The 25,464-nt window shown below is 40.0% G+C and overlaps 1 protein-coding gene across 7 annotated transcripts; it reads right to left on the minus strand.

Moving 5' to 3' along the window:
* Positions 1-125: 125 nt before the first annotated feature.
* On the minus strand, positions 126-25,441 carry cenpe (centromere protein E). 7 transcript variants are annotated; one of them, XM_030047726.1, is made up of 56 exons: positions 25,293-25,441; positions 23,292-23,404; positions 22,621-22,710; positions 22,375-22,493; positions 22,166-22,285; positions 21,780-21,861; positions 21,597-21,664; positions 21,446-21,520; positions 21,288-21,339; positions 21,104-21,191; positions 19,967-20,096; positions 19,492-19,611; positions 19,165-19,317; positions 18,923-19,073; positions 18,673-18,772; positions 18,142-18,502; positions 17,996-18,052; positions 17,197-17,364; positions 16,914-16,988; positions 16,439-16,507; positions 16,174-16,305; positions 15,862-16,039; positions 15,379-15,533; positions 14,868-15,161; positions 14,295-14,441; positions 13,950-14,129; positions 13,273-13,452; positions 12,578-12,757; positions 12,223-12,375; positions 11,703-11,924; positions 11,517-11,597; positions 11,098-11,181; positions 10,698-10,859; positions 10,346-10,588; positions 9,438-9,521; positions 9,091-9,207; positions 8,553-8,795; positions 7,984-8,067; positions 7,620-7,736; positions 7,326-7,505; positions 6,975-7,055; positions 6,808-6,891; positions 6,085-6,180; positions 5,887-5,967; positions 5,648-5,785; positions 5,328-5,528; positions 4,972-5,178; positions 4,565-4,777; positions 3,671-3,874; positions 3,330-3,506; positions 2,857-2,969; positions 2,307-2,404; positions 1,504-1,639; positions 1,061-1,401; positions 901-954; positions 126-316 (listed from the first exon to the last, which is right to left on the minus strand). In XM_030047726.1, exons 1-56 carry the CDS (start codon positions 25,346-25,348, stop codon positions 237-239), a joined length of 7,767 nt encoding a protein of 2,588 aa, XP_029903586.1. In that variant the 5' UTR covers positions 25,349-25,441; the 3' UTR covers positions 126-236. The 7 variants fall into 7 exon arrangements, with proteins under 7 accessions (XP_029903586.1, XP_029903587.1, XP_029903588.1 ...); XM_030047727.1 differs by having other exon boundaries at positions 10,346-10,579; positions 25,293-25,348; XM_030047728.1 differs by having other exon boundaries at positions 8,553-8,786; positions 25,293-25,348.
* Between the last annotated feature and the right edge of the window lie 23 nt (positions 25,442-25,464).

A 25,464-nucleotide genomic window follows, 5' to 3' on the forward strand; every position in this document is an offset into this window, starting at 1 on the left:
CGCTCAGGTATTGGCAGTCCTGGAATAGACAGTCATTTGACCATTTTCTTGTCTACATGTAATTCTCATTTGCCACATTTGATGGAGATCACAGAACAGAAACTTTTTTCAAAGCCAAATAAATATGTCAATGAAATTTTTATTTATCTAAGAGAAAAGCAAACACACAAAAACGAACAAATGAGCAAACAAACAAACAAACAAACAAACAAAGGTAAAAACATTGCACAGCTAGGTTACTGGTTTTTACAAAGATCCGCTTGTTTCGGAGACAGGGGCCACCATTCCTCCCTCTTCTCTGCACCAGTAGCCACATCTATAAGACAAAAGAAGCCAAACCGTCAAAAAGGTCTCACAAGACCAAAACACACTCACATTAAATCACCAGTGCGATGGATAGACGTGCATCAACCTTGTGTTTTTACAGGGGAAAAAATGACACTTTTGCAAAAAACAGAAAGTAATAATTTTCATAGATGCACAACTACTGGTACACCTGCCAGCAATTCCTATCAAGCAGTAACTAGAAATAAATAAAGTAACTGCTGACTTGCTCAATGTATAACACTCAGTTATCAGTCCTGCACAAATCAACGAATCAGACTTCAGGTGTATTTGAAGGAAAAAGTGGTGGGCTAACTTTGCACATTAAAATTGACAGTGTACGTCAATCAAATCAAAAAGCCCACCAGCATTGATTCAAGTTTTAAGCCAATCATCAGTGGTTTAAGGCTGAAATGGAAATCAGTGGAAGAGTTGTTAAGTCCCAGTGAAATGTGCCTGTTACCCTGCACACCATGCACACCACACACTCAGTGAGACTTGAACAGAGCACACATGCTCCTGTTAGTAAAACCCCAGTGGATTTCCAAATACACCGATGGATATTACAGAAATTACCCTCCTCTGCACCTAGAGAGGCCTCATCTGCCACACTGGGAGCACATGAAATCTCTAGCAAAGGAAGCAGACACATTGTTTATGATGTGAAGACTATTTCATGGAGGGGGGGACAGACACACTATCATACAAGGAGGGTAGACTGAAAAGATTTGCTTACCAGGAAGAGTGCCAAGGTTGGAGTTATCAAAAAACTGCTTGGGACAGTTTCTTGTCAGTGACTCAGTGCCATCAAAGAATCTGGTTTTGGGGGAGTCCGGACAGCTCAGCAGCTTCTTGGGAGAATCCACCATCTTCGGAGAGTCCAGTGTCTTCTTTGGAGTACCCAGAAACCTCTTGGGTGAAGTGATAAAGTTGGAGCAGTCTGAGGTCATGGGCAGGCGTCTCTTGGTGGGAGTGCAGGGTGACAAAGGCTTGTCCACCACAACCTTGCTCTTCTCCTTCAGCTTGATGGCTCTGCTCTTCCACTTGGCAATCTCAGCTTGCTGACTGGACACCAAGCTGTTGCGACAGAGTGACCAACATGAGAGCAAAAATTAATGTCTCACTTACTGACATGAAAAGTCAAAGCAAAGTGGAACTGTAACAGGTTAATGTTATTACCTTTCCAGCTCTGCTATTTTCACCTGAAGCAGTTTGACTTCCTCCTCCAGTTTGGTCTTTTCCAAGAGAATGCTGCTCTGGACGATCAGACCCTTTGAGTTGGTTAGTCGATCGTACAGATCCTTGCCCTGAAGGACTGATGGCAACATTCTTGCATTAGATGAGTAAATTATCCACCTATGATGCATTTTTCTTCTTCAACTGGATGACAAATACACCTTCCAAATATTTAGTATGTATTTTTTGGCAAATGTACATACTAAATATTTGGAAGGTGTATTTAATAAATTCAAATAGTCTTTGCTAGTTGTACAATAGATTATTTTTATAAACCAATTTTCTGCCCCCATTTTACTTGTCTATGTGGATGTTTGAATATTTTTTACTAGTATTTAGCAAACAAAATAAGCCCATATAGTTATGTGTGTCTATGAAAATCCCTGTAAAATTGAGTTAGCCCAGGAACACAGAGCTTATTAGGTTTGACAAAGTCACTACCCCAAGCATCTTTGGGGAATAGTTAATAAAGAAGCCCATGAAAAGTTTTATCTTCAAATTAATTTCATATCTGTGGTTTTCAGCTCTGTTTGAAACCCACTTCCTCAACCTGCGTAGCTGCCAAGACAAGCATGAGGCATTGTGGGGTTGAATTATGGATTTTCTGTGTCACAAGAATACATCCATTTGAAAGGTGTGATTTTAAATTTTGGGACAAAATGTTTTCTTCCCCTCATAAAACCATTTTTGGTTTCCACAAATCTCTTAATAATTTTTGCAAGTTGAAAAGGTGGAGAACCACTTACTCGACTCCTCCCCATCCTGCTGTGATTTCCTCAAGGTCTCCTTCAGCTTCCTCAGTGATTCTTCCTTTATGTTAAGTAGTGTGTTCATCTTCTTGATCCTGGAGAGAGACAAATTTAGACAGTCACAACTAGAACAGTGCACTCAGTAGAAAGCAGATCTCTGCCAGGCGTATCTCCCCTTTTCCTGTGGTCAGCTTAAGGCAACAAACCATCCTTCTTCACCTGCCCAGTGAGGGGAAAATACAGAGGCACAGCCTGTCTGTCTCCTCTTCACTGGTGGTTATCTTTCAAAGGTTTTGAATCACCATAACCAGGAGAAATCCTTCATTATACAATCATCACTGCAGAAAAATACTAGGCTGATCAGCTCAGTAATATGCAATATTAGGTGTGGACAGATACACACAGACAGACACACAAACCAAATGTAACATCTCCAAGCTGCTGCATGGAAGAGATAAGGATCGGTGATGTAGGGAAAATAAGTTAATAAATACATTAAATTATAAATTAAATAAACAGCGATAATGAGACAAAGAAGCATCCTTACTCTTCTTGGTGTTTAGAAGATGCTGAGGTCAGCTCCACCTTCATCTTGACCACTTGGTCCCGCAGTTTTTCCAGCTCAATAGCACTGGGCGATGCGTTTTTCTTTGCATAATCCTAGACCGCAAAAAGAAAATTCTATATAGTCTCGACCAAAATTCAGGCCACAGGAGCATAGTCGTAGGTAGAAGGGAAGAAATGAAGGAAAATCTGTGTTCAGGCTGGGCTCCAAGAACAAGCATAGAGGTTATCAGTGAGCACATATCATGGGCTTGGAACCCAAAGACTGTTAGCTGGCATTTTGAGCCAAAACTGATCTATAGCTCAGGTAAAAGCTCTTTAGGAGATTTATTTAGTTTAGGTATCTCTGTATCGAATTTATAACATGATGATTACAAAATGGCATTTAAAAGGGGCGAAGTTGGGCCAACTGTTGTTTAGGCTCTCCTGTAAAGTTTGCCCTCAAACACCTCATACCTCCGCCTCCTGCAGTTTTTTCTTGAGGGACTGGATAGTGTTTCCTTTCTCTGAGACTTGTGCTCGGGCATCCTGCAGCTCTGTCTGCAGGAGTTGGGTGGCCTGTTTGTGGTTGGAGACCAAATCTTTGGCTTTGACCTGGGCCTCCTCCAACTGCACAATCTTTACATTCATAGCCTGAAAAAGAGAAAAAACAACATTGTAGCTGTTACAGAGCAGCTATACGTTGTAATACTGGTGAGCTCCCAAAATGACATCCTAGACGATTCATTATTGTTTGCTGTTTGTCAGAAAACAGGTTCTACAGCAATTAGCAAGTGACATCAATAAGGCAGACATACTTTGACTTCTTTCTCAGATTGCTGAAGTTGCAGGGCAAGTTGCTGATTGTCACTCAGAAGGTCAGCCTCCGTTTTCAAAGGAGCGCTCTCTAGCATCTGCAGCAGAGTCGAGGTCTTGCTCCTCTCTTCTCTCAGCTGCACATCGGCCTGCATTTCTAGCTGTTCTAGCTCTTTGGACTGGGCAATGTGTTCATCAAGCATGCCCTGTAGAATTAATATGTGAAATAAGACATAAACAGATGAGCAATAAAACTGAGGGAGACGCATCACTGAGAGAAAAAGAAATCATCATGAAGGTGCTTTCTTGAAAAGTGAACTGAAATGATAAAAAATGATAAAATCAGCTTAATGACATTACAGTGCTGCTGTAAAGTGCCCGTAGAGTATATACCTGTAACTGTATAGTTTCTAATTTAAATAAAAATGCATTAATCAAAAAAAGCAACTTTTAACAGTACTAGAACTACACTGACTTGCCAATAGAACTGAATTATTATTAGGCAGTTATTGGGGGTTAGCGTGTTTTCATTTAACTTGTTTTCATTAAAATCACTGTGATGCACAGCACTCTTGCAAACAATACAGATTTATGTCAGTCCTGGACTTCCATTAGTGTCTGACGAAAGTTCATACAGGACTGAAACCAACATGAAATCTGTGTATAGCTTGCAGAAGAGGTGCAGGACTATAATCTTTAACACGAACTTGTATTCTCTGACACACCCACACTGAGAAAAGAACTGGCTGTATCTCTTGTACTGCTGGCAGGATATCTTCTCTTTTTCTCCTTTTAAATGTAATCAAACCAGTTCATTAGTTGCTGCACCAGTTTTGGGTAGACTACTTAGTCAAAATGAAACTAATGCTAGTTCACTAAACACAGATGACCTCTACCTGCAAAATCATCTTCTTGCTGTGCGCTACTGCAGAGCAGTGGCTAAGTTCGCAGCTCAGGACGCTGTCCAGTGTGCTCAGATTGAGAGGCTGCATGGTGAGCAACGCTTGTAGCTGCTCGCTGAACCTCTCCTTCTCTCTCAGCCCCTCTGACAAGTCGCCTGAATAAGTAGTCATGGTGGCCTCAAGTTTCTCCAGAAGGCTGTCCATTTTCTGCAATTGTAGCACAATGTTTCATACTTAAGTCATATAAAAGCAGCAAAAAGACACACCGAGGACACGTAGACATATCATGGAACAAGACATAAGACACAGTAGGTCACAGATTAGATCCTCAGTTACAAGCATTCACTATTAGATGCCTAAAATGTAAATCTATGAAAAAGAGGCTCAGTAGCAGTGCTCACCTGCAGGTAAAATTCCCTCTTGTCCAGCAGCTCAGAGAGTCTGTGTTCCCACAGGGTCTGCAGGTCCTCCTCCTTCACAGAGTAGCTGGGAGCCTGCACCCTGCACAGCAGAACGTCCTGCAGCCGCCTCTCCTCAAACACAGCCAGGTCTTTCTTCACCAACTCCTGAAATGACCTCTTATAGTCACAGGCCATGAGAGGCAGTTTCTAGAAAGAAAAGGAACAGGGCCTTCTATTACCTGATTGCAGATTATCATCACCATCAAACTATGAAGACCTCAAATGCAAAATGTGTGCATATGGACAAATTGATTATATAATCGCCTACAATACATTAAGTGCTTGTTAATATTTACCGTAATATTCCCAAGTGTCCTAATAGTCTGCATCCACAGTTTACGGACAGCGCTGTATGTCTTAATTGTGGGGTTTGGTAGAGTGGTCAAGTGGGGGTGCATCAGAGAATCTTGAACTCTTAAGGCATGGTCCAGAGGTGCGATGCCAACTCTGAACTCTGAACAACTGTTCTTAAAGAGCTGGAATCTACTGAACCTCTCCTGCAAAGATATGGGTGAGAGCATCACTATAATTTAGTCAGTTTCGTATTGAACTGCACTGATGTTTAATGTGAATGCCATCCAAATGCTTATATACAAAAATGAAGTAGTAAGGCCACCTGAAGCTGCAGAGTAGAATCCTGCAGCCTTGCAGACAATCCTCCCTCTTTTGCTTCGCTGGTGCCATTGCTGCTTTGATCCAAGCTACTGATCTGCCCTTTGAGCACTGAGATGGTTGTGTTTGCTTCACTGAGCAACTAATAGGAGGAGGAATGGGAAGAAAATCTTAAATTAAAAAACAAAAATCCAGATTAAGACTAGGGGAAAATTATAAACAAGCAAGAGATTGTTGGCATACCTGATGTGAAGCCTCAGCCTCGGCTTTCGCATGACTTTGCCTTTCCTTGAGTATGTGCAGCTCCTCCTGTAGCTGCTGCACCTGTAGGACAGGAGGGTGAGAGAGTCACAGCTCGTTCAGAGCAGGCGTCATCATAGATAATCAATCTTTATGTTAAGAGGGATGGAGCCAATTTTTGGTGTGCAAATGTGAACGTGCCTGTTTTCTTAATTGGGCCTCTTGCTGCTCCTTCTCTTCTTGCAGATGGGCATTCAAATGTTGCTGCTGTTTTAATAAAACTTGGGCCTGATTAATCTACAGAGGAAAGAAAGTTCAAATGTTTATGGCACATGAGGAACTTGTTCAGTTTCATTCCAAAATTACAACCGCCATTTAGTGGTTATCATTAATCATGAAATTATTGGCAAAATGCTGGAATCAAAGTATAAATCCTTAATTTTAAGCAATTTTGCTCATAATAATTGTTATTAGCCATTTAAAACTTTTGTTTATAGTAATATTTTAGATGCCAAAATTATGTTAATTTTTTTAACCATTCAGTTTATTTTAGGACACAGTTTTTCTCCTAAGATATACAGTATATACTTTTTGGAGGAAGCTCCTCACATTAATGTAACAAACAGCTCCTCTTGCCATAGGATCTACTCTCAAAGAGTAACAATGGAGGTATGTGAGGTAAAAAAAAAATGCCATAATGAACAGATTGGTGTTTCTTCTGTGGGATATCAAAATGAACAATGCAATGTGTCTTACTAATATCGAAAACTAAAAAAAAGTATTAGAGTTTTTTAAAAGTAATGATTGTATTATGATGAAACACATTTTTAGCACTAGAAAATCAACTTGAATCATAACTTATATCCAAACAGTGACAGATATGGGACAAATGTAGAACTGCTGGCCAAAAGCACAACATCTCACCATCTCCGTTTTGTCCTGCAGTTCTCTCTGGAGCTGACTGTTCTCCTCTGTAATATTTGTTTGTTCAGTTTTCAGTTGCTGGATCTGGAAAATAACAGGACAATTGTCAAAAACAGCAATGTGAGCCTGTGAGATTAAAACTTTGGTGGCAAATAATCTGGTCATACTTCATGTTGCAGCTGGGCCACTTCCTCAGCCTGCATGCTCAAATCCTCCTGCTCTTTCAGCTTCTCCTGGATGACAGAGATCTAGTAGAAAACAACACAAATTAGTCAATAATATGCTTAAAGCTGTCTTACCCACTGGCATGTCATGTTTGGAGAGACGTGCACTGGAATAATTTAAATGTGCTTGTGCAATTACGCTGGTTGCAGTGAAACACTTTAGTTTTGATGGGAACTCAAAGAACAAATGACAGCTTTGAGGATATTTTTTGTGGAGAGCCTAAAGGTGTTGACTCCCATCAGATGTTAGAAGAAACCCACATTTAACTTATAATCTCCCGTTATATAGTGTACCTTTTCCATTTTTTCCTCCATGTCTGCTTTGCGCTGGATCTTCTCCTGTTTCAGTTCCTCCTCCATCTGCAGGAGCAGCCTCTTCATCTCTTCTGTGTCGTGGAGGCTGGCTGCCTTCTCAGACAGGAGGCCATCTCTCTCCGCCTGAATGCTCTCCAGTTTCTCTGTTAAAGTCCTCATCTATGAGGGAGAAAGGAGTGGTTAAGATGACCACTCAGCTCAGGACACACATTTCATAAAAGCAAATTCTTGATATGTGGTTTGTAAGTGTTAATAGGGTTATAAGACACTAACCTGTTGATCGAAACAGCATTCCTTCTCTTGACCCAGTTTCTCCAAGTCAGAGTTCTTTTGCTTCTGTTCTTGGAGCTCCTCTTGAACGGACTGTAGAAGAATTTGACTCGTTGCAGCCTTAAAATGATTTGAAAAACTTTTTGAGAGGCATATACAGGCAAAGAAACAACTAGTAAACAGTCATCAGCTATTAGAAATGAACAGTAGCTCTGTATCCCATGACTAAATACATCTTGCTCTATTCCCAATATCTACTTGTGCCCATTAAGTACAGAACTGACTAGAACAGCATAATTACAGATTACAGCTAAATCCTAATTTGTTGTCATTCATGTTGACTGAAACAACAAATACATTTCCTCACCATTTCCGTGTTCTGCTGCAGATCACTCTCCAGCTGGCTCTTCTGCTCTGTGACCGTCTGCAGAGAGGTATGTAGCTGCTCCAACTATGCAACAAAAAAATGACATGAAACGTCCAGGTGTCAAAAGCAATTAAAACATAGAATTCAGTCTGGATGGGAACCAGATTTACACTGTGACTGTGACATATTTGTCGCAATATAACCCCCAACTTTTGCTTTATCAGGTGTTACTCCCAATTGAGTTACTGTTTATTTCATTATGCATTATAGCCAACAGTACACTCCAGCCATTTTAAAATATGGTGCATTCATGCGGATTTGAGTAAAACATACCAAAGTTGTAATAATTCCAACTAATACCCAAATAATAAAATAGACAGTAGAAAAATTAAATAAACTATTGCAATGTGCACACACATTCTATCACAGTGCAGGTGCTGAAGATGTTTCAAACAAGTTCAACATCAAAACTCATCACAACTGCAGTTGTCTGTGGGAAAAAAAGCTCTAAAATGTGTCAGATAAGAGATAAAACAATTCAATGCACACGCACACACACATACACACACCTGAACTTGCAGTGTTTCCATCCTCTCCTCCAGGTCTGCTTTCAGCTGCCTCTTCTCCTCTCTCAGTCCCTCCAGTATCTCCTGGAGCTGGTCTCGCTCCTCAGAGAGAGACGTCACTTTAGAGAGCAGCTGCTCCGTCTCGTCTCCAGAAGTCTGCAGGTTGGCCGCTCTCTCAGACAGCAGAGTGTCTCTCTCTGCTCGCACACTCTCAATCTCCGCAGTCAACTGCTGAATCTGTAAGGATTGATTGAACGGCTAGTTGTAATTTCAAGCATTGGAAATAAGTGGAAGAGGACACAAGTATCCATTCCTGTTTGGACAGGCCTGCTAAACATAAATAAGTCTAGTTATTATGAGAGCTTTGGGTTACAGTTAGTCACTAGCAGGGCTGGGTGATATGGATAAAATCAAATATCCAAATCTGTGAGGGAGAAAGGAGTGATTAAAATGACCATCCAGCTCAGAACACACACATTTCATAAAAACAAATTCTTGATATGTGGTTTGTAGGTGAATAATTGGGTTATAGGACAGTAACCTGTTGATCGAAAGAGCATTCCTTCTCTTGACCCAGTTTCTCCAAGTCAGAGTTCTTTTGCTTCTGTTCTCGGAGCTCCTCTTGAATGGAGTGTAGAAGAATTTGGCTTGTTGCAGCCTTAAAATGATTTGAAAAATGTTTTGAGAGGCATATATAGGCAGGTCAATCAACTATTAGAAATGAACAGTAGCTCTGTATCCCATGACTAAATACATCTTGCTCTATTCCCAACATCCACTTGTACCCTTTAAGTACAGAACTGACTAGAACTGCATAATTACAGATTACAGCTAAATCCTAATTTGTAGTCATTCACATTGACTGAAACAACAAATACATTTCCTCACCATTTCCGTGTTCTGCTGCAGATCACTCTCCAGCTGGCTCTTCTGCTCTGTGACCGTCTGCAGAGAGGCATGTAGCTGCTCCAACTAAGCAAGAAAAAGATGTCATGAAACGTCCATGTGTTCAAAGCAATTAAAAGATAGAATTCAAGTTCAAGTTCAAGTTCAAGACCTTTATTTGTCCCCGAGGGGCAATTGATTCTGCCGCAGTAGTAAAAAAAACAGTACAGCAACATTGACAACACCCACAATGACAACAACAGAGTCAGACACACAGCACAACAACAACTACAAGGAGACACACAAGGCAGACAGTAGTAAATAAATCAGTAGTAAAATTTAAAAATTAAAAAAAAAAAAAAAAATCAGTAGTAAGTAAGTAAATAAAATAAATAAAAAAGTGCATACTTGAATAAAATGGGAACTAAAGGTGATGCTACCTGTACTGTACAGAGTTGAGCAGTGAAATGGCGGAGGGTATGAAGGAGAATTTGTATCTGTTAGTTTTGGCTAAAGGTTGTCTGAGGCGGGAACCAGAGGGCAGGAACCTAAATTCTGAGTGCAGGGGGTGAGTGCTGTCGGACATGATGGATCTGGCCTGATCAGCAAATTCATCAAATTTGCTGCACTCCAAAATTCTAGAGTTTGAAGATACCCCAACTTTTGGTTTATCAGGTGTTCTGAAAAGCCCAGTATGAGATGCTGTTTTTTCATTATGAATTATAGCCAACAGTACACACCAACTGTTTTAAAATGTGCCACATTCATAATGATTTGAGTAAGAAATACCATAGATGTAATCATCCCAGCCAATACTATCATCCACTATATGTGTGGGAAAAAAATCCCAAAATGTGTTTAATTTTGTATAGGTAAAAGAATTTGATGCGCACACACGCACATGCACACACCTGAACTTGCAGCGTTTCCATCCTCTCCTCCAGGTCTGCTTTCAGCTGCCTCTTCTCCTCTCTCAGTCCCTCCAGTATCTCCTGGAGCTGGTCTCGCTCCTCAGAGAGAGACGTCACTTTAGAGAGCAGCTGCTCCGTCTCGTCTCCAGAAGTGTGCAGGTTGGCCGCTCTCTCAGACAGCAGAGTGTCTCTCTCTGCTCGCACACTCTCAATCTCCGCAGTCAACTGCTGAATCTGTGAGGATTAATGAATGAATGGCTATTTGTAATTTCGTAGTAATAATGAAGACTATTACTAGCACAGAAAACCACATCTATTCTCTGTACATCTATGCATAAAAATGTAGTTTTGCCTGGTTTTGAAGCTCTTCTAGTTGGAAGGGAATTTCTGCGCCACTCCCGTTGCCTTGTCTACTCTCCAGCTCTGCCTTCTCAGTTTGCAGGCGGTTGATTTCGTCTTCAAGAACTCTGATCTTCTCTTGAGCCACCCTGAGTTCCTCTTGGTTCTCAATCATCTGAAAAATTGTTGCCACTGAATTAGTGTTCTTGTGCGAAAGCACAATTACAATAAACTCAATAACAAATCAGCTAAAATGAAAGTTTGTGGATACCTAAGTTTACTTTAGATTCAAATATCAATTAAGTTACAACTATAACAAATTAAAACACAAAATATTTGAGCTAGGAGTGAAATTTGATGTGTTTTGCTAGTAGAGACAAATCATTTGACTGTTCTTAGACAAACAACCTCACCATCTCCACATTCTCCTTAAGGTCAATCCTCAGCTGGCTCATCTCCTCTTTGGTTCTCTCAAGCTGCTCCTCAAGCTGCTGGATCTGTTAATGACAAACAGCATTACATCGATCATACTTTACATATTACAGTTTAGTCCATTTTCCTTACCAAGTATTTGTCAATTTGAGAAAACATGTGATGCATAAGTTAGTCCATCAACTGAAAACCAAAAGGTACTGACATAAAAAGCTAGCTTGGTGGCATCACCGAGAAACACAAGTAATGTGTTTTTTATTGCTTGTTAAAAGCCTGTTTTCCCCCATTGTGTAACAAATGCATATTCCACAAAAATACCACCACAATTAAAACATCAAGGCATCAATTTGAGTGCTTTGTTACCATGATAATGTAACCTCAGCATAAGAAATAATCAGACCTGCAGAAGCTTTTGAGCATCTTGTTCTTCTTTCAGGTTTTGCTGCCCAGAGTCTAACTGCTGCTGCAAGTCACTCTGCATCTGAATGACATGAAGAGGGAGAAATCCAATGAGCTCCTTCAAATTACAGAAAAAAAAACAAAAAACAAAAAAACACTGATTTGAAATTTAGACTCCAGTTTTTACCATTTCCATCCTCTCCTCCAGGTCTGCTTTCAGCTGCCTCTTCTCCTCTTTCAGTCCCTCCAGTATCTCCTGGAGCTGGTCTCGCTCCTCAGAGAGAGACGTCACTTTAGAGAGCAGCTGCTCCGTCTCTCCTCCAGACGTTTGCGGGTTGGCCGCTCTCTCAGACAGCAGACTGTCTCTTTCTGCTCGCACACTCTGAAGCTCCTCAGTTAGGGCCTTTATCTATGAAATTGTAAAAAATTCAAATTAGCCTTCATGAAACCATATACAAGCCATGATGTAATCATCTGTTGTGATGTTCTGGAAGAGTACCTGCTATTTTAGGTGTCTATGAGAGATGTTGAAGAAAAATATTTCTTCGTGAAGATTGGAGAAAATGTCAAATTTATATTCCATTTATTATAAAGAAAATTTGTAGCTGATGTTTTTAGACAGATAGTAAGTAATCACAGACTATTGGAGCTACATGGTTCCAGAATATATTATATTCTGCATTGCCTGTTGCACCATCACATCATACTTGATTTTGCAGCTCCTCTAACTGAAGTGCATGCTTCTCATTGGTAAGGCTGTCCTGCGTGGACATCTGTGCAGTCTCCAGTTGTTTGAGACGCTCCTTCTGCTCTCGATTCTTCTCCAGGGCTGTCCTGAGCTCCTCCTGATTCTCAATCATCTGTTAAAAATGAAACACATGAAGCTGTGAAATTCAACTGTGGACATATTGAAACTGCTGATGGAAAGCAAAAAACACTGCAGTCAGTGCACTGGATTGATGAACAAATTGTGATTTCTACTTGGTGAAATGCCAATAAACTTCTCAGTCAGTCAGTCAATTTTCCCAATAAGACTAGCTTTGCAGTCAGTTGACAACTCACCATCTCCACATTTTCCTGCAGGTCCATCTTGAGCTGGTCCCTCTCCTCAGTGAGGGAAGCCACTTTAGAGAGCAGATTTTCCATCTCCTCTGGAGAAGTCTGAACAGCGGATGTCTTCTCAGACAGGAGAGCGTCTTTCTCGGCTCGCACACTCTGGAGCTCCTCAGTCAGCTCAGTTAACTAGGAGAGCAACAACAATGCAGGGGTGAGATTACATGATTACCATTTAGATAACATTTGATTACCATTCAGATAACCCATATTTTATGTAATAGGAAAGAAGAGAAGGGAGGACGTGAAATGAGGGTTTTTAACTTGAGAGGGGATAAGTAAAAATAAATATAGCTAAGAATGTGGCGATATCGATAGTGGTATCAGGTGCCAATACTGTACTAATGTAGGCCTACTTTAACTCACACCAATACACAAACTGATACCAACATTGTAAATATGAAAATAAATAAATAAAAACAAAATGTAAACACTTTGCTGCACTTTCACATGGACTTAAACATGTATCAAAGGGTTATGCTTGAGGTTTTGTAATTCAAACGTACTTTCTGCTGATTCATAAAACAACTGTTAACAACAAGTTTGACAACAGCTTGAAACATGCAAAGGTAATTAATAATATGAGGGCTATAAATCTGTCATCTTCACATTTACAACAGCTAAACAGTCAGCTGGTAACACACCCTCTCTACATTTGCCTGCAGGTCCATCTTGAGCTGGTCTCTCTCCTCAGTGAGGGAAGCCACTTTAGAGAGCAGATTTTCCATCTCCTCTGCAGAAGTCTGGACAGCGGATGTCTTCTCAGATAAAAGCTGGTCCTTCTCAGCTCCAACGCTCTGAAGCTCCTCAGTCACCTGGTTCAGCTAGGAAAGCAAGTTAGAAGTGACACTAATGAGGAAGGAAATGAATTTAAATTACTTTTCTGTCATTACCTTTTATTGCCAGTCTACAATTTAGGTGAGAGAAAAAACAACAAGAGCAAGAGAGGAGAGGACATACAACTAACGTCTTTAATTGGAGAAGGATGTAAAGCATCTCAGTAGGGTTTAACAATATGGTTAAAAAAAATTGATTGCAATTAATTTTACAAATGATTGCAATGTGATGCACAACTTTAGTAATAATGATCATTTTTGCATGATAATTTTCATTGTCACTGAAGATGTTATTAAAATGAAGATGGATTGATTTCTAACTAACAAACAAACATGTTTTCTTACATCTGGCAAATACAATTTGTTGGCCAGGCATCTCTGTAGCACCACAACACTTTACATCTCAGTATCTTGAGCTTTCAGGAAAACTGTCGTCAGAGGCATTTTCACATTCAGGTTAGCTATACAATCACTTGTTAACTCACCATTTTCACATTTTCCTGCAGGTCCATCTTGAGCTGGTCCCTCTCCTCAGTGAGGGAAGCCACTTTAGAGAGCAGATTTTCCATCTCCTCTGCAGAACTCTGAACAGCGGATGTCTTCTCAGACAGGAAAGCATCTTTCTCAGTTTGCAGTCTCTGAAGCTCCTCAGTCGCCTGGTTTAACTAAGAGAGCAACAATTTAGAGGTGGAAGTGATGAAGAAATGTCTTTGTCACATCTACTTAGGCAATTTATGCGACAAATAAATGAGATGGGTTTCAATCAAACAATATCCTAAAACATCGGCTTTACACAAAATAAACTTAAACAAGTAGCATCAGTGTCACACTTGTTCTTGAAGTTCTTTGCCAATCTCTTCCTCTGTGGTTCTGGAAAGTTCACTGTCAGCGAGCTTTTCCTCCAAATCCTTCATCAGTTGTTGCACCTCATTCAGTTTTTCTTCAAGTGATGCTCGTTGCTGGTCACCCTCATCAAGCTAAAAAGATAAAAAAGAAAAACATGACTTTGTAGTAAAATATATTATCCTGTAGCTTTCAAAATCTTTCATCAGCATAGCCCACTTCTAAAGACAGCAGTCTGGTAAAGATATAACTAGTCATCACGGTTAGTAACAGATTTGGTTTAAATAATTTATCACCATATCATCACGGTTGAAAAGAATTTACATGGTGCTGCTCCATTAAAAACAAAAGACACATATGAGAATAAAAACAACACAAAAAAAGAGAACATGGCAAAATGGCATACTTTACACACACATGCGCAGGCACACAAAAGATCATCTATACCACAGCCACACCTTTAGATTACATTATACAGACTCAGTCATCATTTAAAGACAGGAGGAGAAGGACATTTTAAAAGGTAATCAAAAAGCATATTCATAGGAGTCTTAGCTTACCCTCAGGTGAGTCTCTTCCACAGTAGCCAGGAGCTGGCTCTTCTCAGCCTCAGAGTGCTCCAGCTCTGAGCGAAACCTCTCCAGCTGCTCGGTGGCAGCGGCAAACCTCTGGCTCAAGTCCTGTTCCCTCAGCTCTGCAGTGCCCAGGTCTCCCTGGATTCTGATAATTTCATCCTGGGATGTCTGCAGGGAGTCCCTGAGCTGCTCAACTTCTTCTTGGCTCTGAGCTTGGGCAGAGAGAAGACTGTCTCTCTGGGTTTGAACACTGCACAGCTCCTCTGTGAGCTCAGACACCTGGGAAGGAGAACACAAAAGAAAAGGAAGGGGGTGGCGGGTCAGAATGGCTTCTGGTGATTTGGCGCAAGTCTTCATTATTTGTTTACAGAAACAAAATCATGATTACAACAGATTATTGTCATCTTGAATACATAACAGGTTTAACATTTCCTAATGTAGTTTTGTAAAATAAACAGTTTTTGATCCAGTCTGCTAATGTTGATAGAGCACGCACTTGCTTCATCAGGTTCTTCACTTTATCTGGAAGGTCCCGGAGTGAAGCCATCTCCTCCAGCTGGGCTTGGAGGGCTCCCTCTGTGTCACGAGATGCCGCCAGCTCCTTATTGAGGTTAGCCACGGTTCTTTCAAGTTCCACACTGTCAATAAGGTCTGACAAGAATGAAGTTCATAAGATTTCACTGACTGAATAGAGGTCACATGACATTGCTCCTCCCTAAAGGACTGATCTCGTATCCCAAATTAAATTTATGTGTACTGCCATGTGCATAACCATTTATTATTTTTATACCACTTCCTTATGTCAAGAAAAGGAATATCAATCTACTTGGCTTAAAATGATTCAAAGCCTTAGCTGATTTGATTCTGTGGTTGCCAACAGCAAAAAGGTATTCTTTCTTTCTTCATTTATGCATACTAGTGTGCACTCAAACTTGATGAACAAAGTAAACACCACTCAACCACCCTGCTCTAAACCTACTTTTGGGGACTTTGCCATCCAGGAGAGTAGTGAGCTTGGTGTTCTCATCAAAGGCAACGTTTAGCTCTTTCTGGAGGTCCATCTGCATTTTTTTGTAGCGTGATTTCTCTGCCTCAAGTTCACTGCGCAGGCCAGTTACCTCCGCCTCCATTTTCTCATAGCTTGCAGTAAGGGCCTCCTGGTAAAAAGACCATGGAAAAAAAACATTAGCAACAAGTTCGGCATGTTTTACCAGAACTGCATCATGTTTCCATCAAGCAGGGCCACATTCTGATGTGTGTTTGTGTGTTTTTGTGTGTGTATTCTACTTACATCCCTCTCCTTGAGGGCAATGTTTTGGCTGCGCAGGACAGCCCATTCCTTTTTAGTGTCTCGGCTGAGTCCCTCTGCATCATCCAGGGAGCGACGCAGCTGTGTCACCTGCTGCACCAAGTCCTTGTCATTCTGGTGGGAGGAAACATGATAGGTTGGCCCTGGTTTTTACTCCTTTGTTATTGTTGTTGTTAGTGTGCATATGCCTGCCTATCTCTGTCTGTGGGTAGTGTGTGTCAGTTGGAAATAGATGAGGAGAAATTACCATACTCTGAAGCTCCGCTGCCCACTCAGCCTTCTTCTTCAGCTCCTCAGACATGGCTTGTAGTTTAGCCTTGAAAAAAAAAAAAAAAAAAAAAAAAAAAAAAAAAAAAACATGCTGTTGAATAAAACTGCTGCAAAATAAATAAATAAAATAAAAAATAAAATACACATTTTCTATTTTAAAAAACTAAACCTCAAAGCCTTCACTGTAAGTGCAGATTTTGGTCAGTGATCTATTCCAAAGGTGGTTGGCAATACAACTGTCATCGTAGAAATATCACTCCATATCACTTCATAACATCAGTGTTATTTTTTTCTTATTACTGTAATGTAAAACAGCAAAAACAACATAAAACTTACAGTTACTCATCATACCACCTAATCATACCACCTAATACCGCAATATGAAAAATGTGACACAGAAAATTGGTTGGAAAATAATTTTCTTGGCCTGTTGCATGTGTGCATGGTCTTACCTCAAGCTCCTGGCATTTCAGTTCAGAGGATTCAACAGCATTCTTCAAGGAGGAAATTTCATTTTTTAACTCATTCTGTGAAATAACAAATAAAAAATTGACACCTTATTAAAAACAAGAATGGAGTCTGAAACAACTAAAGTGAATTAATGTGAACTTAAGTAAAAATCCAGTAAAGCAAACAAATCCACACATTTCATAACATTGAAAATTCCACCGTCCTGGGTTGTGCTGATGTTGCTATGATCAAGTCAACACTGAAACAAATATGAAAATCAATTACTTCATGCTCATTCCTGCACGTCTCTTCAAGATATCTGAACTCGTCCATCTCTTTCTTTTCCTCCAGTTCCTTTGAAAGTGCAGTGTTCTCTTTTTCAAGGGTTACCGTCTGCTCCATGAAGAGGCCGAGCTCCTGCTTCAGATAGTCTCGCTCAGCAGTCACCATTTCCTGTAAACAAGCAAGCAAACAAACAGTTTGATATATAAATGAATCATCAAAGCCAAATATCTAAAAATCTTAGTTAAAAATACAACGGTGATGGGTGCCGAGAATATGAACGGACACCAAGAAAGCAAATATTATAGAAAATCAAGTGGAGTGGGTGGAGCAGCTTCTACAACAAAAAGAAAATATTTAACAAAGTAACAGTCAACAATAAATGTTTCATAATAGGCTGTTACCATTATTAGAATGATTAAATATGAATGTTGTGTTTGTCTTGGACAGATCTCTCTTTAGAATGAGAACCCACATCTCCATGAGATTATCTGTATAAATTAAAGCTAAATACAATACATACATACATACATAAAATAAAAATACTTTTCTCTGTTGCATACATGGTTTCCCTCCTTTTACAATTCTGTAATCTAAAAAAGTAGACAGCACTAATGACATAGGTCTATTTAAATGTGCACTTTGCTCATTTAATTATAAAAGTTTGATCTTTGAACTCATCCGCTCTGAAAGTCCTTCTCTGTTAAAGTTGAAAGTGCTTCCTGATCAAAATGACAGAAAGAGGCAGAAAATAATGCTTTTCTGAGAGCCAAGGGCAGTTCCTATAATTACTCTGCATTACCTTCTCTGAAACCAGGGTCTCACACAACTGGATGGTCTCAGCAAATTCCTTTCTCATCTGGAAAACAAGGTATTGATGCTTAGCACTGAAACAAACAAACCAGGTCTCCTACAACAGACACTAGACGTTCTGAACACAAGGCAAACCTGTTCAGTTTCACTGGGCACTTGGCTCTGTTGGGCGAGCTGTCTTTCCAGATCTGCTACTTTTAACTCCAACATTTCCACCCACTCGGTGGCATCTTGCTTCTCCTGAGCTTCACTTTGGAGCTTGAGGTCCAGCTCCCCCAGTCTCTGTTCCACCGTCTCAATTTTCTCCTGGGCCTCCTGTTTCTGCTGGGCCTCCGTCTTCAGCTGTTCTTCCAACTCGGCCACTTTTGCATCTAATGTTTGTGCCTTCATCACAGCCTGATCTTTCTGATTAGTCTCCAGTTCCAGCTGCACCTCTAGGTTGGACACTTTATCTGAAAGCTCATGTATCCGGTTTGGAGATATAAAATCTTTGGGGCTGAAAGGAAGAAAAAACAGACCGTCAGGTAACCATTGTGTTCAACAATGGTGACCTCTTTAGTTACAAGCACTTAAAAAACAGCTCTAACAGTGTATCAACCACAAAGTGCCAAAGGTAATGTTAACTGTTCTCTTGAAATAGATATTACTACTACAGAGTATGTTCACCTGTCTCCAAAGCTATGAACAGTCACAGAGCTCTGATTCATCTCTGCATCATACGAAGGCTCTTCTGGAATTTCCCAACGAGAATCAAAGTCCTCGTCATCTGACAAAAGACAGAAAGCAGACATTGAAAAAATTAAGGATATAGTGCCTTACATTTACATGAAATGGGTATAATGCAGGTTATAATTTGCGATTGTGTATAGAAAGAAATGCTGCAATAATCATGTATCTCATATGAGGCCGTTCTTACCTTCAGCCAGCTCTGTTAAGCAAGACCGTTCAGCTTTCCTCTTCCGGGTGACAGATTCAGCAAAACTGAGATCTGACAGACCCATATCACTTTCTGATGCTTGGGCCATCCGAAGCAGCTTTCCACCCCATGTAACCCTTCGTTTTGGCATCTTGACACATGGGAAGTGAAGAAGTGTCAGGATGAAGAAATGAGGAGAAAACTACCCAAGTTCAATATATTACATTTTGAGCTGTACTTACCTTTGGGACGGGAACAAAGTTTGAGCTGGTGACGAGAAGTTTGGTGAGGTTCCTGATCCTATCCTCTTGTTCTCTCTGGAGCTGATCCTTCTCCTGCAGGAGTTGAGAGAGAACCTTCTTCTCGGTCGCCGTGGTGTGTGTGATTGAGGAAACCTGCAGTGGGATGTAGATAATTCAAAGTTGACTGGGTAGGAAATAATGCTGTAATAGAGCTTATGGCATTACAGAGATGGGAGAAACAAAGAGCGTGTCTCAGGAAAAAAAAAAAAACAAAAACAAACAAAAACAGCCACTACAGTGTAAGATGTTGATGTGTTTTAAACTTGCCTCTTGAAGCCGCCGTTTGAGGTCCACTATTTCGTTGCGATACCTTTTGAGGAGAGCTCCGTCATCTGACACCTCTGTGACATGAGGGTCGTTCTTCATGTTCTTGGCAGTGCTGGCAAACTGACAGATGAAATTACAACATTTCTTATGAGAAAAAAAATCTATGAATCATTGTTGGAGGGGGAGTCAATATTCCACGCTCCTTTTAATGGTTCAGATCTCACTTTATAACTTTAACACACTTTGTGGACATCTTGTCTTGGTGGGCGTTGCCTTCCCTGCTCTAGTCTTTACTTATAAGCTTCCCAACAACACAGTGACACAAACTGCTGAGCTTCACTGTTGTCTTTAAAAAAATTAAAAAATAAATACAAATGCAACATCACGCTTCATACTGACTAAATAACCAATAATCAAATGCAGAAGCTGAGTTAATATAACAAATTTAGGACAGAAATCTACAGATTCCACTAACCTGAAGAGTGCTGACTGTTTCATCCAACGCGGCGGGGGTGATTGTGCAGATGATGACTGTTTTGGCATTCCCACCCAGTGAATTCTGCAGGATGCGGGTCAGCTTACTGTCTCTATAGTTTGTGAAACCCCTGAATAGAGAGAGACAGTGTCATTTTCAAAACCCTGAATTTGATTGTTCATTATTTTTCAAGGTAAAAATGATCGTGTTCCTCTCATGCTTTTGGACTACCTGACCACCACATACATATCAAGCCCTCACTCCCAAAACAAAGCACTGAAGAACCAAAACTCCTTTCTGTGATCCCATATCAAGTTTATGCTTGAAGTGATTTCAAAGGAATGACTGCTGACTTGTACAATGCTTGTTTCAACTGTAAACATTCCAGTGAAATTTAAACTCCAGTGTACATCCATCCAAAGAAAATAATTTCTGAATTCTGTAACTGTCACATTTCCCATATTGTTTTACACCAGAGAGCCGTGCAAATATGTAACATTTCATTAGTCAGTGAGAAAATGTCCTTCTTGTCTCTTAGGCGATTACAAGGTTCAGCAGTGATAGCCTGATGACCAGGTACTAGTATGATGATGAATCTGGCCAGCTGATTGGTCAGTCACAGGCCCAATTTACCGATATCAATGCCAAACATGAGCCAACTATCTCTGTGATTCTGCTCTGCTGCTGCCCTACTCTCCAGCCATTCGTGCTTTTTCAAACTTATGAGATTAGATGCCACATCAAAGTAAGGTGGACACAGTGACAGCAAATTTGAATCAAACAGCGCAATGCAAAAGGCAGTTTCTTTCCTTGGATTTCACTAGACAGAAAATGATTAATCAATTCGGTACAATTTGGGAGTGATTTCAGCAGATCAGCAGATCGAGCACTCTATTTTGGCTTGGTTAAATAACACAGTACTGACAAACATAGAAAACACATGACCATGATGACATGAGCCAGCTGTGTAATAAATAAGACATTTATGATATAAAAGCAGATTAAATTTTCAGAAAACTTTAGTCAAGAGGGATAATCTATGAGTATAATAAACAGCAAGGACCAATGTATACTTAAAAATGCATAGAGCTGTTAAAGAGAAATGCATTAACCATTTTTAACATTTTTTTTACCCACCTCTGGCTCTCATCAGACAGCTTCTTGATCACTTGGCCAAGTGTGAACAGGCTACGATTGATATTGCAACCTTCCTTGAAACGTGCGCCTGTAATATCAGAACAGATTATGTAGTATAAAGTAACTTTTATGCAGCATTTACAACAATGTGAACTAAACCAGACTGTCTTTCACTCAAGCTTACCTTCTGCTCCTGTTTGACTTGCTCTCTCTGATCCAGCCAGATCAACTAAATTCTGGTGGAAAATTGATAGAATAAACGTCACACAGCAGATAATAACAATACACACACAACACACAGAAAGAGGGAAGGAGGGGAAAGGAAAAGGACAGCCAGCTTACCAAATGGGACACAATAATGGCCCCGTCAGCATTTTCGCCTGATGCTGGGTCACTCCTTTCTCGGCTCTCCAAGATCTGAGGGGAACAAAATCATCAAACACAGATGCAGACGTCGCTAAAAATCCATCGCGCCATGTTGTGTTTCACTTACCATTCGGAAAATTGTGTGTGAGCGACTGCTTCGCTGGTTCATTTTTGTCTTTCCGTAATGTCGATTTTCTAGGAAGGCAGGTTGTGCAGTAAATATGAAAAAGGAAAAACACATGATTGTTAAAACTCAATGTGCAGTTTATACATGTGATTACTCTTGATCGATGGTTTAGTCTTATCTTACTTTCTCCTTTCCGAATCCATGCCAGGGCTTGCGCAGGAGAAGTCACCAGTTCCTCAGTCAGGTCAGCCACATACACATTTTTCTGCACCAAAGTAATTGTAATTACACAATTGCAAACATCATGTCAAGAACACATGTCTTGTAAAGGCTTTGCTATCAAGGCTCTTCCATTTTGGAAATGACTCCTCCTTTCTGTAATGGTCTCTTATTGCCTCTGACCCTTTTATGGTTTACTGTTGAGGTTTCTTACCTTGCTTTCACTGCTTTTGCTGGCACAATTTTATTTTTTTACTCCTTTGTGAAATACTTTGCAACTCTATTTAAAAAGTGCTTAACAAATTAAGAGTTTCATAATTAGACCTTGCAAAATACTCTAACCCACTTACATTGATGGTCTCCCGAACTTCCAGAGGCTTTCTTTTCCAGCTATCAACAAGTAGATCGGTTACAGTTTCATTGTAGATTTCCATGTAAGAAACCCTGAGCAAGAACTCCTTCTTCGGAAACTGAAGACAAGAAATAAGCCACTGGTTAACATCAACATTGATTTGACAACAAACGTCGGCACATTTCAAATATGTGATAAAATTCTCACATTTTTGATTGTCTGGAAAACATCTTCCATGGCCAGAGGTATCACTCCTGGAACAAGGTCACTCCCCATCATGGTGAAAGTCTTTCCAGAGGAGGTCTGCCCGTAGGCAAATATGGTACCTAACAATCAAATGTGGCACAGTTTAATAAAAGGAAAAAAGGTTGAAGGTGCTGCCACAGATTAACAGGGTGGTGAGTGAAATGGGCACAGTAGAGCAGAGCAGATTTCACTATGTTCACTACAAACCATTGTATCCCTCCACAGTTGAGACAACCAATGGCTTTGCAATGTCCTGATACAGCTGGTGCGTTGTTTCCTCAGAACTGAACACTCGGTCTGCGTTAAAGGAAATGTAAAGTAAATTGCTGTTAGTTTATCTTATTCTACACTGAGGATGCTGTATTTTATTCATTTAAAGATACTCAGCTATTTCTGACATGCTAAGGTTCGCTGTACATGGCTATCAAGACCAAAAAGGACAAGATGTGTGAAAAATACAGTGGAATATTTGGTGGATAGTTAAAGCCAAGAGCACATAAATCAACTTCCAAAATCTGGTATTTGATTCATAGCCTGGAAACTGTCAGATGCTCAGCACACTGAACCACAAAATCCAATAAACATAGTTCCTATTATGCTAATTTCCTTCAGATACAAAGGATGGAGGTCTAGGCATCACAAAATTTGAGGAGAACCTTGTGATTTTCCAAATTGCAACACAAACTGTCTCCTTAATCTGCGACTCACAGTGTTGGAAGATCATTTGATAGAACAGCTCCCTCTGGGAAAATCTCAGCAAAAACATGCATCATGTGCCATCATGGCATCAAACCAACTTTAAGCTACTTGCAGTGTTACAAATGTTTTGTTACAGATAAAACAAGACTGTTGCTGCTGATTCATGTTGCAAAACATACCAAAACTAAAGGTTTTTGTTGGGTTCCCATCATCAATCTGTTGAATGGATTTCTTTTCAGCTTTCCAATACAGCTGCACAGGCTCGGCATTCTCTGTGGCAGCAGATTCCTCTCTGCAAAAAGTTAACACATCACACGTCACACTCAGAGAGTTTCCAAGCAAAACATCAGAGGCATCAGAGCTACGACAAAATCTATTAGGCCAATCAGTGTTTTGTATACTAGACCATGTTACTGGTCACAGATTAGAGTCTTTGTTTCCTGGTGTACAGAAAAACACACTTTAACTACATACACTTAAAACAGGCTCATAATCATAAAGTGTGTGTGAGCCTGTGGAGGATGTTTGTGAACACCTGTTTGTCCATCTGTAGGATATTATCTCCAAAAGCTATGTGATAACCTCATGAAACGTCGCGGGCAGGTGGACTGGTCCTTATCCAGAACACCAACTTATTAGATTTTAGTCATGACCCAAATCCAGATACATCCAAATATGAAACTGCACAGCACTGGCAGAGGTTTGCACAATGAAGCTGGCTCTCCATTTAAAGTGCAGTAAAAGCAATCAGTGATGTTTGAACTGACAAAAAAGGAAGAAATGAAATGCAGACTCTGTTTTGAAATACATTAGATCTTATGAGCTATATGGCATGGCTGTGGTTTTGTCAGTGGCCACCCAACAGTTATTACATGACACTGTGAGCCTTCAGCTGGGACAAACTGTAATAGTCCAGTAATTTTAGGCCAAAATTGGGGTCAACCTAGGACAAATTGCAAGAGAAGCAAACTCATCTGATTTTGTATCCTCAGTTTGTCCTGAGTGAGGGAAAAAAAGTCCCAAGAAATCCCATTGGTGGAAAGTTTTGAAAATCACCTATATATGACCACATATTACCAAAAAACACACAGGGGAAAGGGGTTCAAAAAAGGGGTTCAAAATTTTACTTTCAGATATCACCATAAAAATTCACAAGTTGATTACACACACAAAGACAAGAAAAAAAAGTCAATCACAAGTTCTTTGAATTATTCTGTTTACACATGCACATCATACATTATCTGATTTGATATGCGCTAATAAGGAATAAATGCCAGAAGAAACATTTAAACAGTGAATTAAAAGGTTATTATATATATAGTAACCTTGAATTAAAAGGTTACTATATAACAGTGAATTAAAAGGTTACTATATATGTAGTAACCTTTTAATTCACTGTTTAAATATCTGTTCTGGCATTTATTCCTTATATTCCTTATTAGCGCATATCAAATCAGATAATGTGTGATATGCATGTGTAAACAGAATAATTCAAAGAACTTGTAATTGACTTTTTTTCTTGTCTTTGTGTGTGTAATCAACTTGTGAATTTTTATAGTGATATCTGAAAGTCAAATTTTGAACCCCTTACCCCTGTGTGTTAAAAACAGTGTTTTTTAGTAATATGTGGTCATATATAGGTGATTTTCAAAACTTTCCACCAATGGGATTTCTTGGGACTTTTTTTCCCTCACTCAGGACAAACTGAGGATACAAAATCAGTTGAGTTTGCTTCTCTTGCAATTTGTCCTAGGTTTTTTCATAAAATGACTGGACTATAACGGCTGTCAAATGTGAAAAGCTTTTATCTCTCAGGGTGTAACGTTGTAACGAGTGAGTGAACTAATGTTAGCGGTTGAAGTAGAAAACCTAATTTAGTATCTAAAATCCTACAAGTAGCCAAGTTTAGCTAACTGCATTCAAGATGGAGAATCGTGAAGTTACAGCGAGTTTAGTTCAAACGTCTGAGAGCTTCCCCAGGGTCTATAGCATCCAAATGTAGACCATTAAAAGGAATTATAGGTAAAGAAATACTGTCTACATCGTTGATAATTGAGAAGTTTTGCCCTTCGAAGCAAATGTCTCTATCGTTGACCCAGAAACTTGAACGATAAACGAGCTAAGGTTAGCCGACGATACATTTAGCTGAAGATTTCTGGCACTGTTGGCTCAAAACTCACCGCTCGATCAGCGGCCGGACACGAACACAAACTTTAACAGCAGACTCTTCTGTCATTTCTGCTGTTATTCGATCACCAGTAGGTATAATCCAGTTAGCAGACAGAGTAGTTTATTTCATGACTCAGTTTTCCTCAGCGAAACAACGGTAACGCTTGTGCCCTGTTTGAAAAT

This window comes from Myripristis murdjan, chromosome 24 (genome assembly GCF_902150065.1).
Source record: "Myripristis murdjan chromosome 24, fMyrMur1.1, whole genome shotgun sequence".
Classification (NCBI taxonomy): Eukaryota; Metazoa; Chordata; class Actinopteri; order Holocentriformes; family Holocentridae; genus Myripristis; species Myripristis murdjan.